Source organism: Ciconia boyciana, chromosome 2 (assembly GCF_034638445.1).
Source record: "Ciconia boyciana chromosome 2, ASM3463844v1, whole genome shotgun sequence".
NCBI lineage: Eukaryota > Metazoa > Chordata > Aves > Ciconiiformes > Ciconiidae > Ciconia > Ciconia boyciana.
In genome coordinates, this window is record NC_132935.1 from 68,333,023 (window position 1) to 68,353,834 (window position 20,812).

General features: G+C 37.0%; 1 protein-coding gene across 1 annotated transcript in view; it reads right to left on the bottom strand.

Moving 5' to 3' along the window:
• Nucleotides 1–20,812, bottom strand: part of CTNNAL1 (catenin alpha like 1) — a 60,905-nt gene that overhangs the window by 14,361 nt on the left and 25,732 nt on the right. The window contains exons 3-11 of the mRNA XM_072852930.1: nucleotides 18,616–18,803; nucleotides 14,217–14,336; nucleotides 11,911–12,000; nucleotides 11,430–11,600; nucleotides 10,196–10,396; nucleotides 7,160–7,246; nucleotides 3,421–3,579; nucleotides 1,707–1,799; nucleotides 1,246–1,396 (exon numbers count right to left, since the gene is read on the bottom strand). Of these exons, the coding sequence (XP_072709031.1) occupies nucleotides 1,246–1,396; nucleotides 1,707–1,799; nucleotides 3,421–3,579; nucleotides 7,160–7,246; nucleotides 10,196–10,396; nucleotides 11,430–11,600; nucleotides 11,911–12,000; nucleotides 14,217–14,336; nucleotides 18,616–18,803 (1,260 nt within the window). The remainder of the gene's footprint in view (nucleotides 1–1,245; nucleotides 1,397–1,706; nucleotides 1,800–3,420; nucleotides 3,580–7,159; nucleotides 7,247–10,195; nucleotides 10,397–11,429; nucleotides 11,601–11,910; nucleotides 12,001–14,216; nucleotides 14,337–18,615; nucleotides 18,804–20,812) is intronic.

Here is a 20,812-nt window from a genome sequence, read left to right on the forward strand (position 1 = left end):
TAAACCCACTCAGAATTTCAACATATGTTTTCCTTTTACAAGTCTTCAGGCTCAGACACATATTCATCTAGCAACCAGCAGAAGCAATTTTAAGATATTACTGCCCTGTGGTTGGTTGTTTACTGTCCTCACAACTGCTTACACAGAAACCTGATCAAGTACAGAAAGTTAAACTGACAAAATAAACTCTAAAAATGAAAAAAGATCTCACATTAAGAGCAAGATGGAGTATTGTATCATTGATAGTGTCATCTAACCTGAATAAGGATTTACTTTTTCTGTATCTTAGATACAAAAAAGTGAAGTCCCTGTATTTTACTAAATCTAAACTTTTAAACCTGAGTGATTTTCTCAAAAATACAAGACATTCAGTATTATTATATATTACATTCTATCTGTATGTAATTATACCTTAAAGACTGAAACAAACATGTAGCTGCAAGAAGTATGACAGGCTACACTAAAGACATCATCTGAAAAAAAATTGTTAGATAAAAATGAAAACCAAAATGGCTTCCATTTTTAAGGTAAATTACCCTATGCTAAAAGTAAACACAGAATTTTTTTCTTAAGATTCCAAGGTTTTCTTCTACATGTTGTACAAATACCAATAAACTTACCAACCAGAGAAAATATCCCAAGATTGTGCAGAGTCGTCAGAGATTCCATCCAGGAGAAAGGACAGCAATTTAAAAATCAAATAACTACATTCACTACATTATGAAGTGAATACAAGGCAAGCTGACAGTATAGAATATATATGTATATTTTCCAGAAATACAGGAAAAGAATTAAACATGTCACACAATTCAAGTTATATCTTGATTGTCATGAAATGATATGTCCTAGACAAACCAAAAGGTGGGTTGAAAGCCCTATGCCCCTAATATTTGGACACCGCTGGCAAAGAGCTGTGTCGAATACTTTTGTGTCCTTTGAACAGTTCCATTGGATTTTGCTGGAACTAATCACAGTGCAGAAAGTTAAACATACCTAATTTTACACAAATCAGGCCTTTAAATTTTGGGCTGTTTCTCTTTGAAAAAAATCCAATAAGCACCCTAATTCGACATCTATACAAAACCAATATATTTGTATATTGCCACCTAGATTCCACATTGCCATACGGGATGTGGGACTGTTTATTGCGCTCTTAAGAAAGCAGTATTTCCTAAATCACACTTAAAATTCTTAGACTACATATTTTGAAAACTACATTTTTCTATTTCTACATAGCATTCTTACCTCTTCTTCCTTCAAACACATCATTGATTTCTCTTAACAACATAGACATGTCACTCAGTTGAGACTCCCAGGCCTCACAGAACACCTCAAGATTTTCTTTTGCAATCTTGCTAGATGGATGTAATGCCAGTGTTTCTGCAGCAGAAATTATCTGGACAGAGAACAAAATATTTGCTATTGGAAGTCCTAGTACATAGTGTTGCACATGAATTCACAAATGCCTTCACAGGCAAAACACAAAATTAAACTGCTACTATTATGTCTTTGTAGTGTATTCATCGGACGTTTGGCAGGCTTGATGATCTTCCTTGTGTATTCTTTTAGCTACTGCCCAACATTAAAGTGTAACTCTTTCTTAGAACTGCTTTGAAGAGTTCAACATTAGGTCTCCAAAAAATACATACAAGTAATTTTTATTGATTTATGTCCAGTAGAAGTGGCCAGATAAAAGCTAAGCATACCTGTGGGCCAGTGACCTGAAAGGTATCTTCTGCATGTATGCAAGTAATCTCAAGGGGCTCAGTTCCAGAAACATGCCTCAATAAGCGACACATCTAAATATTTTTTAGAAATTTAAAGAGAAAAGAATGGTAAAAAATATGCTTTCATTAGTAGTGAGAAAAGGCGCACATGCACAAACACACAGACACACACAAACACAAAGTTATTGACAGTCCTTTCAGAAACTTATTGGGGACCTCACAGCTGGGTGTTTCTCAGGGAGCATTTACAATGAAAACAGGGCTAAATCCTGACTTGGAATGTGCAGAAAATCACCAAGAGAAAGAAAAGTCTTAATAAATAAATAAAACAACAACAATTTCAGATATTTGAGACTGAATAAACCTGAAAGTAATCAGACACCTACAGAACTTGGAAAAACTGTAGCATAAATGACTTCACCAAAACAGGCTTACCCAGTAATTAGCAACCATGTGGAAAATTTAGGCTTTCATCATCCAGTGGACTGAATTATCTTTGGGCAAATCAGCATCAGATTAATCTAGGGAAGAAATACTATTTCCTTTCACAGTAAGCAAAATGTAGGCTTTTTTTTTTTTTCAATAAGATTAAGAGTGAACTTTGGGCTGAGAAGGAACATCAAAGTTTTCAGATCAAAAGGAGAATTTCTAAGACAGACAGCACATATGACACTAACTGCACTGTCCATCATCAGAAATGCTATAAGGCCTCACATACAAACACTATTTAACCTCATGGTTATGCCTGGAAAAAAAAAAAAATCAGTGTCTCACTGGAACACTAATTAGTCACAGAAAAACGGGACGTTAAAGCTGAAATTAAAAGTCAACAGTGTTGATTTGCCAGTCCCGGAAGTTCAAGAGTGTTGCTTCTGCATATTCATACTTCTGGGATGAATCCTCAAGCCCCATATAATATCAGAATTTTTTAGAAATTAATGAGTATTAGATGCCATGCATGTATAGTTGCTGGCGTCACCATGTTCCAGATCAAAGTGATGTATCTTTGTATGTCTCCTAGTACAGTTATTTCTGCTCATCTGTCAGATGAGAGCGCAACAATACGTGGCAGACATCCTCTCCACAGGCACTCCTAAGAGCCATGATCTCTCAGTAGTCTTGGAAGTCCCATTTGTTCACATGTGTGAATACTACCATACAAAACCATGAATGTACTAGTACATGAAACATACACACTGCTTTTCACAAAGGAGAAAAGATTTTCAGTGGCCCTCTTGACTGACAAAAACTACGCAAGATCTTCAAAACAGACAAGTTCACTGCGTTAAGAAACTTAACCTTACATCCCCAGCATTCTTGAAATGTGTCTTTGTATTCAGCTGTTGTTGGACACCTGCTGGCTGAAAGAAAAAGGCTATCATCTCTACTCGGATCTAGAAACCTATTTTTTAATGAATACTTTAGCCCAAATATATACATACAGATTGAGTCTAGATCCAGGAGGAGAATTGGGTATGACTGTACATCCCTTCTACAACAACTGTATGCCACAGTGACACCTCTGGCTCAGACCCTACCAAGAACGATACAAAATTCAACAGTATACTAGGAAAATAAATTAAAATAAAAATTACAAAAACACAGACCAAAGCCTTCCTAAAGAATAGACTAAGACAAATCCGGCCACTCATTTTCTAAGTGACTTACAAAATGAAAGCAGCCGTGAACTCACCTCAACAAGTTGTTCTTTCTGCTCTGATAGTTTGCAAGTATATTCTGCTACAGCTTCAAGATTTCCTTCTACTCCTGTAATTTTTAATGCTTTGAGAACCATATGATCCGTATGGTATTTTAGCAGATCTGCTGCCAAAGATGTTGCTGCACTGTGGACCTTGAGTAGCATTAAAAGAAGAAGGAGAGATAAACCTTGAAAGGAAAAAAATTCATCCAGCACCCAGTCAAATAAACTTGAGACAGATTGATTTTTCCAAGAAGCAAAAAAATTTACTGCCATGAAAGCTCATATACAGCCTGCATATTATCTGGGGCTTTAATTTTTCAATTACTATTCAAAGTATAAAGATAAAATCCACTGCACTCCCAAAAAAACCACCACAACCAAATATGGAGAGAAACAAAAGAGCAGCTGCGTAAAATGAGGACATGAAGTTATCACACTGCTGCTTTCTGATAATGTTACAGCTGGGAAAAAACAAGGTGCATGAATTTGTGGGGCACCAAGTTCAGTGTAAGCATGGCACAATGGCTACTCCTCATGAAGAACACACATTAAACTGTGTGAACCAGACTGAAGCCACACAGCATCTGAGTTTATAATATATTAGAAATTAAGTTCCTATTAATAAATTGAATTCTCAGTGATGCAAAGAAAAGCTTGAATACAATCAGCTTGTGACACAGGCTTAGAAAAGTAAAAAGCATCTTTTCTGCAAGGAGACTGAAGCCAGAGATGGGTCTTGGAGAAGTCTCACTCTCCCTACACTTCCAGCAAGCAAGGAGAAGCTTCCCCTCGAAACACATCCCTAAATTCAGACACAATGTCAGACCCACGCATCTGCTGAAACTGTGCTGTGAAGGACTCTGCTTGACAACAGCTATCAGCGACAGCTGCTGCTAGTTCTAGTGACTAGTCATAGTAGGTTTACCTATGCCTTGTAATCAGCCCCATTTTAAAAACATAGGTAAAAGCAAAATAGCAACCTCTTTAGAAATAGCAGAGCATTCTTATGCTCATAACACTATTATGAGTCTTGTAATATTACACTCACTTTGCTGCACTGCACTGAATATACAACAAACTTGGCTGTTCAAGAAGAAAGTTATTTTTCAAGTTCTTATGAATGCAATGAGCTTGAAATTGTGAGACTGGTGGGCCTTGACTCTGTAGAGAAGAGGATGTTTACTAGAACGATATGTTGGGTTTTTTATTCCATTGGACTCTATCTATTTTTACCCCCTTCCCCTGGCAGCACTTCCTGTGCAGTCCAGAATTAAGGGTTTTTTTGTTTGTGGTTTTTTTTTTTTTTAATTTCATGCAAGAAACCCAAATTGTTGCCTCAAAACCTGCTGCGACTGTTTTTTTAAAAAAAACAAGAGAGCTTTTTTTTTTTTTAGAGAAAACAAAAAAGCTATGACAACCTGTTATAAACTAGTTATATAGTGTTGCTCACATGCCATTAAAAATTAGCCCAAACCACTAATCTCAGAAATTAAGTCAGCTCTGAAGAAAGGATATCTGCAAGGTTTGTAATGTTAGAGTAGGAACTGGCAATTCTCAGTTATATACAGGCTATGCAGAGATTACCTTTTCATTAGAGATTCTTTTCATCCTGATCTAAAAATGAAATTTACTTGTACTTAATGCTGTCTCTGATCATTAGCAGGAAAATAATCTCAAGGAAGGAACATACCTTTCATTTCTTCCATAAAGTGACAAAGATGGGAAAGAGTTACTTCTAACAAGGCTGTCTTGTGTTCTCAGCCACCCAGGCTCCCAAAGACATTTTAATTAGAGTCACAATACTTAAATTTCATCAATAGAGATCCTGGTTGCTGACTGATACACTGCAGCACCCGAAGTCAGACTGAAAGGACAGTCCTCCTCAGCCATGTATAGAAGCATGGCTAGTCTGGGATCAATCCCATCACTACACAGAGAACAAGAAAAATGACGTAATACTCTAAATTTACTTCTATGAGTAGCACAAATCCTGTGCATTTTAAAAAAGCTCTTACTAAGCAAGCTTTCCTACTCTACACGTCACCAAAGCAAGTCATACAGAACTTAGGATTTGTTCGTTTAGAAATCCACACCCACTCAATATGCTTCACAACTTTTAAAACAGCGTGCTACGTTTTCACCTGCACTGCTTTTCATATGGAGCTACATCACAAGGCACAGGTAACCCACTATTTTGTATTTTATGCCACCTCTGTTAGCTGGTTTACAGAAGGTAATTTTCTATTATTGTCACCTGACAAAATTCTTAAGCGTGGTAAACGTGTAGTCTTTGTTGCATGACATTTTCATAAATAGAAACCTGTGGGCAGGACAATATGGTAAGATTTACATTTATGGAGCTGCAAGAAAATACAAGATATTAATGATTTCTTCCACATGCTATATTCCAGGCACCTTTGGCTTTATGATCTATGCAATTACAAAGTCACATACTATTTTGACTGGGAACCCTTCCTCCTCATTCAGCACACGGGAGCGATGTTACTCAAAAAGGATGATCTTACAGTTAAAGCAGCTGAATGTCACTTCGGAAAAAGCTCTGCTATTGACTTCCTACATAACGGTGACCAAAGAAAAAACTATTAAAGTGCACAAATTATGTATCCTCCATTTTCTGGGAGCCCAACACACACTACCTGACAGCAGAAGCACAAAGCAGTTAACTGCAACTGAAATAGATTCAAAGCGCTGTTCAAATCTTCAGGACAGCTGCAAGAATTATAATCCAGAAGATGAAACTTCCTATTCTGCCTGTATTAAAAAATATGCAGCATGATTTTTTGAGCAGAGGAGGTTTTCCAGGTACAGCAGCTGAGAGCTCAGTCTAAGCAAGTTCACCATACTACTCTACCATCTTTGCACTGCTCCATAGCCTAGTATTGAAACTCTCACTGTCCTTAGTCTTCATTTCTCTATCTGTTTAAAGGAACAGTAATATGAAGCAGTTGAAAAGATACCTGAATGCTTTGCAAATATTTCGGAAGCTGCCAGAAACCAGTAATTCTGTATTTGGCTCAAATCTGTGGAACAGACAAGGCAGCAATGCTATCCACTAATGGGGGGGGGGGGGGGGGGGAGGACCCTGATCAGAAAGTGCAATCTATCCCATGTACCAAACGAGGCAGCTATCTCATATGTGTATGTAAGTTGAGACCCAGCATGCTTGCATTTAGGAAAAGAATGATTTACAACAGGCACATACACAGCTGCCAACTGTCTAGAAAAATACCTGAGTATAAGGCACTGTCATAATACATTTCTGCTATAGACATCAATAGAACAGGTTAAGTACAAACAAACAGCAAATGTAATTTATTCATTTAAGCACACACTACAAGAAAAAGTATTTAAAACAGTGATATTTTAAATAAAACAGTGATAAAGTATTTAAAACTTTCCCAAGGAAAGTTTAGCCTTTACATTTAAAGTAATTATTATATACATAGTACTTATTTCCAAACACATCTCTTTTTAATTGTTGTCAGAGTTAGCAAAGAGCCTATGTATGCAACAGATTTCTAATCAGTTCTAAGTAAGGACACAGAAGATGACTGCATACTAGCTCCCTGATGTAATACTGATTTAGCTACTCTTGACTATAAATAGATACTAGCCTTTTTGGGTACAGGACCCTATTTTACAACTTCACACACAGCAAGTAAGAAATTCAAGCTTTTATTCAGTTTATGCTTGCTTAAACTAGACTTACCTCTCTTTTAAGTTCATTCATGCACTGGCATGTTTTTAAAATGGCAACTTCCAAGTCTTCCATGAGATCCTTTGTCTTCTGGTTTTGCTACAAGCCAAAGAAAACAACCAACAAAATATTACACAAAAAACCCAGCAAATCCCACCTTCACATCATGTGTCATTACTTCAAGTTGCTTTAGAAGACAGCCTTTTCTTTCTAGATGTAATGTTTTCATTTGCACATCCTGTGTATATTCTACTTGAAAAATTATTTTATAGAAATATTTATTACCAAACCAAATCTAAAAATAATAGTGATGCAAGCTAGTTGACTGTTTCTGTTCAACAGACATTTATTTCTAAACCTCACTGAGCTTTTTTTTCCAGGAAAAGGGTTTCCTTAAGCTTTACAACTTTCCAAAAATCTTCTGTCTAAACATCCTAAAGTAGAGCAACAGTTAAAGGCATTTTTTAGGTTTTTTTTTTTTTTTTAAATATAAACACTCTTTTAAAATAAAGTGGTACCTAAAATGTTATTCCAAATGTTCTATATTGAATTACAAAAAGGTTATTTAAAGCATCCTTGTAAGACTTTAGATCATTGTCTAATTTGAACAAATACAGTAGCTAACAACATTTTGTTGAGGTAGCTTCAAGACAGAGTTCCCACTTCTGCAAATAGCACCTATCTATGGAACAACCCAATGTCAAGAGACATACACTGGGAAAAGAGTTAAGTAGCAGTGACTTTCATTCTCCTCCGATATATATTGGAAACAATTATTATAGATGGGACTGTTAACATGGCCATAGCTACAAAAAAATTAGCCTCTCAGAGTCTAAATTAACATAAACATACACACACAAAATGTGTGTAGGCATAGACACGCACACCCTCCATTTTGGTTAAAGAAAAAAAACCCCACCCAAGCCGATATGATAATTTTCTCATTTTCTTATCTGTTCTAAGTCTCAAAGCTACCTGTCCCTCAAATTTAATGCTTTCCTTTAAGTAAATTGCGTGAAAGCATAACATCACAAAATCACTTTTAATATAAGGAGCATAATGTTTTACACTCACTAGAGTGTCCCTTTTATTTCTTTTATTTATTTAATGTGCACATTTTTGCTCCTTCTATGTGCAACTTTTTTTTTTTTTAAAATACACAAGTGAAGGAATTGTCTAACCAAAATAAAGTTACAGGAAAACCTAAAACACGACAGTAGCTTGCGACCTTATGAGCTCAAACATACACAGGAAGGATTTCACAAACATTTAAAATTCAGTCAACAGCATTAGATTATCTGTTATGCTCCAGCTAGTTTTCATTAACATACAATAATACAAAAAAGAGCTAATCAGTGATGTCAGTCTAATTTAGACTTGACCTAGGTTAAAAGACACTTCTGTTTTAAAATATCCCCTTCACTGAAGACTCATAGTTACTCTGCTTGCTAAAAGAAGTATGGTGAATGTAAAGGGAAATAACTGGGCACTCTAAGAGCTCTACATATCCCCCAGTTCATGTATCCCCAAGGCACGATAATATTTTTTTCAGATCAACAATCCCACTTGAATTATATTAAGTCCCTCAGAAAATATTCACCCTCCGATGAAGCTGTTGAGCAGAAACTGAAAAGCCACCTCAGTGAGCTGATGCTATTTTATCTGCTTACTGCGTCTTCAGTCACAGCTAGGCTGAGTTACTTATTAATGAAAATACTTAATGCATAAGCACACATGTGCAAGCCCAAGTATTTTCACGGATCATATACATGCAGAGTCTTGTACATTCCTATCATGTGAAATGTAGCATGTAAATTATTTACAGGTGATCATTTTCCACCAGTAACAGAGCTTAGAAATACCCAAGTGTACTGGTTTTGGCTGGGACAGAATTAATTTTCTTCACAGTATCTGGTAGGGTGCTGTTTTGGATTTGTGATAAAACCAGTGTCGATAACAGGGGGATGTGTTAGCTATTGCTGAGCAGTGCTTACACAGCTGCCTACCAGGCTAACCACCAACACCAAGCTAAACGCCGTTTTAGTTTCTTATAGTTATGGGATTCTATGCAAGTAATATTCCATATGTGTCTTCTCTGTAATAACAACAGTCTGTATTATAAGATTTATATGCTCTTCAAACTGCACTACTGCATTAAGAACACCGGACTGCAGCATCTGATTCAAAGAGGAGAACAGGAACAAAAATGTTTTCTCGTAATACACTCAGTTAAGTAAGTATCCTATACTAGTACACATCTGCCATATTTCAGAGCATTCTTAAGATTTTCAACAACATAACATGATTTTGTCCACAACAAATGTAAATTTTGTTATGTTTCCCCAGGAACAAGACTGAAAGCAAGTCAGCATCAGAAACAGAAACTCATTTTCCATCTCTGCGTTTCCTCCCCCTTTTGCATGTGTCTTCTATCATCTTCAAGGAACAAGATAAGACAAATGGCAGATGGAGGCTTAACGTGCTGCTTCTCTGAAAAGGAAAACTACTGTCATTTAAATGTTGTAAAAAGGACAAACAAAAATTGCCTGTAAGTCTTTGTGTCTCTTTCCTCTCTCCACAAGATTAAAAAAACAGTCAATTTTTTAGAACATTTCCCTTTTCAATAGTTTAAGTGTTTTCAATATTGAAATGTTGAAAACAAGAAAACAGAAACCGTGGTCACTGCTATGGGATCAAGACAACTGAAGTCTCTGAACTACTCAACCAAAAGACCTAACTGTTTAAGACTGTGCAATGATACTTCCATTCGCCTTCTTGTTTCCACTTAATAGCTTCATTAAAATTAGTCTACTGCCACTAGTAGCCTAATTTAGCCATCAAAGAATCAATGAAGCAATGTCACTGGGGCAGGGGGAGGACAGAACATATTGAAGCTGCAGAAGCACAGAACAAACTCTGCCTTCCTTGATCAGCTCTCACTGTGAGGAATACACACAGTTCTCTCTTCCTAGACCAGAAGAAACACTGCATTAAAAATTTCTTTCCAAAGTAGAGGTGAAAAGATTTACTTTGCTAAAAAGCTCTTACAGCTTGCATCCACACTGAAACCAGCTGCTCTAGTTCCATTTTAGCCTGTTTAGACAGCTCCAAGATGTGTTCTCTGTGCTCATGACTGGTATAGGCAGAGTCTGTGAAGTCCTCCGTATGTTCCAGGATTACTTCCAGCATTGTCGAAAGGTTCTCTTTTGAGAGAAAATAAAGATTCTCACGAAGACCCTCCACCTTATTCTGAAAAAGAAGCATATCAGTTCCTTGAGAATTTATTTGGTTATACAGTGGTGACGCAAATGCAGAGGCATCATTTTACATTTTATTTCTCTCTTCAGTGCTTTTTTTATTATTCACTGATTTTCAAAGTAATCCAACAATTTGCTTGTATCCAGACCTCCAGTTTAGGGTTTGGGATTTTTTTTTTTTTTTTATGAACTAATACCATCAGCAAATTACTGGCCACTTATCAGAAGTAACAGCACATATGTTACTGTTTTACAGTGCTGTCAATACAAAGTTTTTAAGTTCAGTAAGTTTCAGAAATTAATTGTGTATTCAGATTTTGTTTGATCTTTCCACATCCATATCATCTATTTTGATTATTTTTCTAAAAATTTACATGTAGCAAATTGAATACTTTGAGGCACTTCACAAAAATTCCAACCAAATTCTAAAAGGGGGGGGTGGGGAAAAAATAAATAAATAAAAATAATAATGAAATCAAAGTGACAGATTCCAAAGGAATAAGACATGGTTGTTCATTAACTGTTTTTACCTGAGTATGAAATTTAGAAAACCCTTTATCAGGAAAAATTGACTGACCTACAAGATGCAATTTCAATTCATAATATTTCCTTTGAATGACAGCTTGCTCTCTTAAACGTTTAGATGAATATTTTTGTGTGCAGTTTTAAAAATCCTACCAGTTACAAAGCAAGAATTCTTCAACAACAACTATTTTAATGAAGTTCTGATCAGAATCCTGGTACTTAAGTTTATTCAACGTCAAGGCATCACCTCAACAAAACATGAGAGTTCTGAATGCATTCTGATTCAGGAGGAGATGGCAAGTATCAGAAGGTGTATTTTGGCAATGACAATGAAATTATAATCACCTCTTGTCAGATTCTCTAACGTTTTGGGACAGTCATTTAAGTTAACACTGCCGAAAAGATGCAGCTCCACCATTTGGAATTTAATTCCCCTCCCCCCATTCTAGTTTTGAGGTGATTTAGTAGGCTATAGAAAACTATACTATTTCTGCTCTTACCTTGAATTCTTTGATGCCGGAATATATGCTGATGGGGGCCATTTCATTTTCTCCGTTTGGTCTGGAGTCAGTTACAATTTCTATTACCTGTTCCAAAGCTAATCTCATCCGATGAAAAACTCCATCTTTGTTTATACGAGCAGATTCACAGTCTGGATGCCTCAGGCAAGTCTTTTTAAAGAAAGCAAAGTAAGCATTATGAAAGTACACATGCAGTATAGCGGAATGAATGCTTCCTGCTAAGCAAGTCTAAAGAATGTGTTAGAATATGATAAATTCTTTCTGTTAAACTGCTATTGCGTTAAGTAGAAATCATACTGTTACTCAGAATATAAAGATTTTCCTCTACTCATTCTTTACTCTTACACCCTTCTTTAGCATGAAGTTTAAAGTGGGGCTGAGAAAGAAGAGTCAGCTATCCTGCCAGATGCCATACTCTGTGATTTATCCAAGTTGTGTGAGAGTGCGCATCCTCACTCACCTTTGAAGCAGTTAGGAGCATCATGGTGCACTTCTCAAGAACAGCCCTAGATGCTGCCATTCTAGCCTTTTTCTTCTCATCCTTCAAATCCTAAACATCGAAAGAAAAAATGACCTGAATATTACACAGTATCTAAAATGTTAACTGCTTGTGAGACTGGAAAAAGGAAAGTCTCTTGCAGATGGATAGGTTGTGAGAAAGCTTCTTTATGTCTGACAACTGCTATTTTCAGCCTAACTCATGATCTAGAAATTGCTTTTCAGACAGATTTTAATTTATGCATTTATTCTTGGCTCTATTCAATTCAGATTTCAAAGGAGGAAGATCTCAGAGATACAAAGTGTGTTACGTAAACTGTCACTAATTTTGCTATCTTTATCATATAGCATTATTCATAAAACAGAAAAATGAGGGGAAAAGAATAGCTGACTAAAAAATATTTTCTGAAATGGGGGGAGGGTAAGGCAGAGACAGAGAACACCAGCTTTTCATTGTACTGCAGTGAAGGAAATGCAAAATAAATGTTTTGTCTACTTTAATACTATATTTACTACATACCAGTGATAAAGAAAGTTTTAACAGGCCAAAAAAGCAATCCCTCTGTAGAAAGGCATTGAGTACAGAAACTTTTCAAGAACTCTCCAGGGGGAGGGATATACCTGCAAAACCAAACTATATCCCCAGAAAAGTTCATCAAAAGAGAAGAATTTAGAGTCCAAACTGGGATGGGGATGGGAGGGAGGGAAGAGGGCATGACATGAATCCCTCAACATGTAAGAGGGTCTAACAAGAGGAAGAACTTACAAAGCTACAACTAAGATCTTCTCAATGTTCGCTAAGATAGCTGAATGCTATTTGAGTGTTAAACAGGCAACTCAATGGGACCAGCTGAAAAGGGAACAGTTTACAGGATGGAATTAATCCTAATTTACCCTTGATTAGCAAGAAAACCTGGATAAATCACAGCAGCAGTCTGTTTTGACATTTTTATAAAAATCTTATTTAGCAACTACAGAAAATGTTTAAGATCAAAATCAGTACATTAAAAACAAAACAACACAGCTCATTTCTGAAATTCTGACATTACTTTCTGATAAATCTGACCACACTCAAGAGTTTCTGGCATAATTATTATAATTATACTAAGGAAAAATACTTTGAGGGATGTTTCCTCCCAATAAAACTAACAATGCCACATAGCAGCCTACACACTGTAAAGGGAACATATCAAGAAAGTCCTGACACAATTTAAAAAGTAGTAATGAAACACTCTTTCCAAAAGTCAAGCAGGCAAGGAAGAGAGAGCCAAGGACCAGTTAACACTGAAAACCAAAAATAGTTGAAAAGAATATCACTTACTAGCAACGCACCTTTCTCTTTCCAAGGAACAACTGCTATGAATATTTCAGGCATAAATAAAGAGAGTTCATTTCCAAGCAGGTATTTCCTTTAATTATATGTAGCTTTTCCAGAACTGATTCTTTGATACTGAGCATGTACTTAGCAGACTTGGAACACATCAACAGTAAAAGGAGTTGCATGAGGTTGGCCAATTGTTTATACAAATTGAATTCTGAATTTTGCTGGATATTAGGGACTCTCTATATCTGTATCAGACTCTGGTGCAGATGGAGGATTTGACTGCCAAGGGGAAGCAACTAGAGCTCGCAGCAGAAGTCTTAAGCCTCAGCAAACCTTTTATTTACATGGAAGTAGGAGCAAAAAGCTTCCTGCATGAATGAAAGGCTTTGAAAGAGTAGCTGCATGCGAGAAGTAAAAAACCATTACCCCAACATAAGAAGGTTTTGACCTAAACCTAGAAAAATATTGCATAATAATAATAATAATAATAATAAACCCCCAAGCAAATGCTTTATTAGGATCTAAAGATTTCATGTTTGGAGTTTTCTAAAATAATTACTCTGCTTTCAAATCCCTTCACTATGTGCAAACACCAAATGTTTCCGTCAAGTAACAACAGACAAATTCTCTACCAGAGTAATAAGCCAGAAAAGTTAGAGCCAAAAGGCAGTGATTGGAGCCACAGGACATCTCAAATAACATGCATCCAGGCTTCTGGAAGATATGCAGATCAAACAACGCAGTGGTATTTCTCAGGCTGAGCTTTAAAATCTAAAGATGTCTTTTGGGTGGAGCAAGGAAAATAAGTCAGGTTTCAGAGACAGGACACCAGCAATTGTTTTGTTTTGTAATAGTTAATGATCCCAGAAGAATCCAAATCTTCCAGTGAATCAGATGAAAATGATACCTTACAACATCTCTCACAGCTTTTTATTAATACTTACATTTTGCCGATCGCCAGTTAAATGGGCAAACTCTACCATTTCATTTCCAAACTGGCTGAATATTTGTACAAACTCCTGGAAACTACTGACTTTTTCTAGCTGTTCCATTGTTGCAAGAACCTGCAAGATAAGGGAAAATACTGTAGATTATCAAGATGCTAAACATAAAACATTATTACTAAACTAGGAATATTTGCAGACACTTCTAAATCGTGTTGTTTAAAATATATACATTTTGTCACTATTACAGCATTAATAACTCAACAGTTGGAAATCAAGTCTAAATTAATAATCATGCTGCATTCAAAATGAGTCATTTGTTGTCAACCGTCAAAAAACATTTTCCTCACTCTTCCCAGTATCAAGAGTAACAGTATTATAGGATTCAGTTTCTGGATTTAGGAAAAACGTTACTGTCATATGAAATTTAAAGACGTAAGTACTTGAAATCAATATACAGGTTATATCCCTATGTTGTAACTCTCAATTTCAAAGTTCAATTTCAGGTGCATAACTTTCAAAGTCTAAAACCACAGTTGCACAGACAGGTGTTTTAATGGCTGTGTGCATTAAAAAAATAAAAAGCAACAGCATTCCACAAAAGAAAAAAAAAGTTAGAAATTAGTTAATATATAGTTTTATACTTTCCATAACAACTTACTCTAACTCTGAAGATTTTTATTAGCTCTATATAAAACAAAGAACTAAATGAACTCAAGTTGTATCAAGCTCTTACTCACAATACATAAAAGCATGCAAAATCACCATTTTTTAAAACATTCAGCAAAAATGACCATATAGCTTATAAATTACTGAAGCTTTCCTGCTGAAGTCACTACAGTATGGTTTATAACAGAGATTAACATTAGGGTTTTTCAGGTTAGAGGTATAGTTGCTGATCCCAAAGTGATCTTTCAAATCCAGTAAATGTCTTCAGAAGGGAAGACAGTCAAAGCAGTTCTTTATTGTGTTTCAGACTGGAGATAAGATACTGCATGAAAATTTAACAAACTGTACTTGAAAGGGAGAAACTTCAACTTACGTTTTCTTTCCTATGCCAAAAGTATCTTCGCCTCCAACTAAAAAAGCAGTCTACATACCTGATTATGACAAACCATCCCTTCCCTGTGACCCAGGCAAACCCTCCTAGAAGAACCTGTTCTTTTGTAATAGATTAGCTGCTCAATCTCATAGTTATAATCTATGTAAAGCAAACGTTCTACTGTGAGTACTGTGGAACTGAGTGCTTTATCATGCAATATTAGACTGCAGTATCTGTCTGAATATCTTATGTTATGCAGCCAGTTCCACAAAGGCTGCAGAAACCGGAACTTTCGTGATTCAGGTGATTTCGTGATGCATGAGCAAGGCTGGGGTACAAAGGACTCGGAAGGAAGCTCCACAAAGATGAAGATGTGAAAACAGCAGTATGAGAGTGGAAGAAGCAGAGAACCACAGGACTGGGAAAGTGAGGATGCAGAAAAGTGAATGTGGAGAAAGGAGAAAACATACAAGTTAAGGTCCAACTTTTTCTCCTACGAACGGATTAAAAAAATAATAGTAATTATGCTCAATCATTCTTGGTTTAAGCAAGTATAGTACTTCATGAGAACGGTCTTGGCTGCAAGCAACTCTGTTACAGTTACCCTAGAGCAAGTGTTTCTGTCATGACAAATCTCTTGTCAAATAAAAATTTCAGTGAAAGCACACGCATTTCCATTACAGGTAACAATTCTAGACATTCCAGGCAGAGCTGACATTCCAAGAAACTACGTATATGGAGAAACTGTATAGACAGCTCTAAATTTGTCTAAAACTTATTCAAGAAGCTGTTAAAATGCAAAATACCTGTGATGTCTTCATAATTTTTCATTTTAAACTTTCTTCAACATGAAACACACAGATAGTAATTAAAATGTACATTTTTAAATACAAGGCTAAAAATATGTATCAAAAAAGGCTTTACTTTCCTATTAATATCTAAATTAGAACTTAGTATTACACAGCTACTGCTGCACTATGAATGTCGCCTTTCAGACAGCAGTCGTAGGCTGACATCACTTCAGGGCACTTCCATATTTTGATCCAATCTGCATAGTGCAGCAACACCCCCAGCATCTGTCACTTCCCTATTCATTGTTCTGGCATTCCTAATGTGACTGATGACAGTAAGCGGAGCAAGACTAAGCTCACTGATGCAGTGACTAAGTCTGATGGACACTGAAACAAATTTTGCAAGGCAGGAAAGATGTGGGCAGGGACTTAAGAAATGCACACAATCTAAGAACACAGGGACAGTATATATGGTGCAGAGGATGCAGAAGCAGGAACAGGATCACTGGGATCACCAACCAGATGTTGGGTTCTGGAGCAGACCACCATTCCAGAAGATCTCAATGACTTCATCAGTCTATGAGAATGGACATCCAACCACTAAGCTGTTTTTCTGTCCTTTGCCCTCAGTTGACTTAACTACTCTTGATTCATATGAGGAAGATGATGATGACAACGAAAACGAAGGTGTTCAGAAAGAGGCAGCAAGAAAACTGGCACTAGAAGTTTAACGTTGGGCATTCAGTCTCTAAGATGAAAATGCAGCTGAGGTCTTCTGAAGCAGTGACCCACCCCAAGAAGGCAGCATCTGCTCCAGTTGGCAGGACTGATGATCCTGTTCCTGCCTTTCCATTCTCTACGCCATATTATACTACACTGTCTCTGAGTATTTGTGTCCACTTCTTAAGTCCCTGCCCACATCATCCCTCTACCACAATATTTCTTACAGGAAGAACTGCTTTGCTATCCATCATACCAATGTCTGACACACTTTTCAGGAGTGTACTCTATAAATATCAGGGTATGCCTGTATAAGACACCATCATTTGTTTAATTTGGTCCTGGAGATGTGAATTGCTCTACTGGTACCATAAACAGAAGCAGACATTCTCAAACACATGTAGACTATGCGTAGACTATGCGTAGAAAGGAGAATGCAGTAAAATCCAAAAGACCACAAAGACTAGGGTGACTATGGCAGTCAGTCAGACACACTTACTCTGGAACATGAGACTTCATTTTAAATACCTTTAAAATTAAATCTTGCACCTATGCTCACTATATTCATATCACTGTATATATGAAATAGTTTCATATATATTTAAGACTATCATAAACCATGCCCTGCTGCTGAAGGGATATATCCCTCCTTATCCCTTCATGATACAAGCACTTGCACGGTTGCTCTGTAGCCTCAATCTGTGTTAACACCAGCCACTTTTGGAAAGGTAAATTAATTCAGATCACTGCATGCCTGTAGACGACGGCAGAAGAAAAGCTCACGAAAGGTAGCAAAAGGTATTAAATGCACCATTCTGGTCTCCAGTGCAAGAAAAGATCAAAGCTGCAAGTACCTTCAGCAAAATAATATTGATAAAACTGCTGCCACCTTCACTAACCACTGGGAGAAGAAAAAGAGAACTAAGCCAGCAAATCAGTGCTGCTAAGTCTAAAGCCAGATTGAAGCAGGTATTACTGTAGTTTTTGAATCCTGGACTCAACTAAGTGTTTTGGATCTAGAAGCTGCAAAATAGAGACCAGCATGTCTGGAAAGAAAACTGGGACAAAGGAAGAGAGATAGCATGAGGAGTCAAAAGAAGAAAGAGCAGCTCTGCTCTGGATTACAAGTTGAAAATTAATGGAAAAACCCAGGCCCTATCAGGCTCTCATTTTTCAAACATGAGGTTTTTCTATTTTTGTTTTAGCACATCAGGGGAGGAAAAAAAAAAAAAAGAAAGACTATCCTACAGGCAAGACAGTGAAGTACATGAAATAGACTACATTTGAGGTTAAATGGGCCTTCATACATTATTTAAATCAATGAAGTAGTTTCAAGCTAAGTTTCAAGACGTAAGTTAAACTGCACAAAAAACTTCTAATCTGTAAATCTCACTTCACTAGCACAGACTTTTATCAGCATTCCTCACAGCTTTTTGCCTTAGACATATTCATAACGCTCTCCTTGTCTTGATCCTGACAGTACAAACATCCTGTCCTTAGCAAGTAGAAGCTTTTATTGGCCATTTTACTGACAGACACACTTTCCACTTCACAGCAAACTTAAATAAGCAGTAACACAGTGTCTTCTCCAGCATACTAAGTCAATAGAGCAATACAGGTCATATAAAATGTAGAAAGTCACTGAAAACTGTTATTTTATTCCTCCTGACTTACAGCCATCCCCTTTCAGACATCTGGTAGGTGAACGTGTGCAAGACACTCATTTTTACCTCTTTATTTTGCACTTCCCCTAGAGATACAAAGAAAATACCACTTCATTTACCACTACTCTTTTGCATTGACTGCAGGTATCAGTTAAACAAAACAAGAAAGAAGCTACAAATACCTTGTTTCTGGAAGTTATAATTTGCTTAATAACAATTCTGTCTGCTAACACCAGCACCTTTGTGACAGAAGAAAGCAACAACCTTGCAGCTTTTACCACACCCGTTTTGTCTGTAAAGATTGTTATGTGGCTATCAGATTCTGGATGATCCAAGCTTGCCACGTCCGTAAGCTGCGCGATTGTTTCACCTAGAGGGAAAAAAGAAATAATTAACATTTCATACTTACAAAAAAGATACTGGGCCATTAAGCATTCTTAACTTTTACCTTTGAGGGATAAAACAACAATTTTAGAGCTACCTACAACTCTCTTATTTCACTTCCTTCTACTAACTGTTGGTGGCACCCTCTCCATATTTAAATTTGGACTGTCAGTACTGCCTCATTCTTCCATCTGTAACATACACTAATTTTCTTACAGTAGTCTACAGATATTTGAAGCAGAGGGGGTGGAGCTGGGGAGCGTGGAGGGAGAAAACATTAATGGGAGGTATTTTTCCCATTTTAATGGCAAAAGTCCAATCAGTGTCGACCCTTGCAGCATCAACCCACTGAAGGAGCAGGATGCAGCAACGAAGGAAGAACTACAAATTCCCCTCCACTTCACAAATTTCAGTTAGTATTCCCATAATTTATGGATTTCCTATTCCTGTAGAAGTCTTCAGGCATGAAGAATAAAGAGATTCCAAACAGTAACTTTATAACTCATAGGACTGAAGCACTATAGTGAGACTACTGCACTTTATGTTCAAAGGAGGGCCACCAAACAGTATGTTGTCAGAGACGGTAGAGGAAAAAAGACAAAGCAGCACTGATTTTCAGTTCATAAGCATCTTTTTATTCAACTAGCATTTATTATTATAATAGTTAAATAGGACTATTTGACCACTTTTACTTTTTATGCAGTTAAAAATTCTACAATCTAATGCAGCCAATGGATCTCCTTGTCTGAGAAAAATCACAGGCCCCTATCTAATTAAATCTTCTGGAGTACCCTAAATAATAGTGCAACAGAGGAAAGGCATAGAGCAGTTTCCTATTCCACAACCACAGGACAGCTGGGAGACTGAACTCTGGCAAGCTCTGAGACATACTTTTTGTTGGCATGCAAGACAAAGATGACCAACCCACAACTAACCTGCAGATCGTCCTTGAAGATCAAATCTAGGACATTTGATTGAGTTCCCTATGACTCATCTTCAAAACCTCAACTAAGGGAATTCATGTAAGCAGACAAGATACTCCAAAAGCCTGATAAAGCCAGAGGTCCCATATGAAGAACCTGAGGGTGCATTATTACTCCAGAAATACCACACACAAACACTATGGAACAAGGAAGGCCTGACAGTCCTTCAAACCACAGACCTCCACGCTTCATACTGTTTATGTGTAGATTTCTCTCCTCTGACAATTGTAATCCCTTGAGCTCCTAATTTGCCTGAATAGGTATTGCACTATGGCAAGGAACTTCCAGTACTTTTGCTAGGACCAGGCCAGGTCATAAAAGCCATGCTACAAATAAACAGAGGGTATCTCCAGTATAAGGATGCAAATATGATAAACAGAGTACACTCTGAGATGGTGAGTTCCACAGCTGAAGGGCCTGAAAATGAATAGAAGCAAGAAGAATTATAAGAGTACGACTATTATCCAAACAGTGAAGGCAGCCAGATGTCCTACAGCTTCACTGTTAGTGTAAGTCTCCAGTCAGGCAAGGAGATCGTTTAACAGCAAAACAGACTGGCCATTGCCTTCTCCACAGTCAAATTCATTTCAGTTCAGGCCAATCTCTAGTTGGAACTGTTCAACTTTGTCAGCAAATTAACCCCAATCTCTTCCTCTGACCTCAAAATATATGTGACAACATAAAATGCTGTAGAAACACACAGAGAACAATCAAAATAGACATGAAGTGCTTTTGGTAACCAAGGAAGGATGCACAACATCATTATCCCATTTCTTATGCTGTGGGATCCACCTTCTTGAAGATGAATTATCAAGTCATAGATGAAGCCTCTAGTCATACAAAGAGTAATCAGAGAACGTAGAAAGAGCTGCAACATCTGCCTGTCAAAAGCTCCAGACAGCCCTAGAAACTTGAGGCTCCTGACAACAGAACAAAGGCTTCCTTCTCTGCCTGCAGATCTGCAACGACAGGAACAGGAATGGTGCCCTGGGAGTAAGCTATGAGGAGCAAG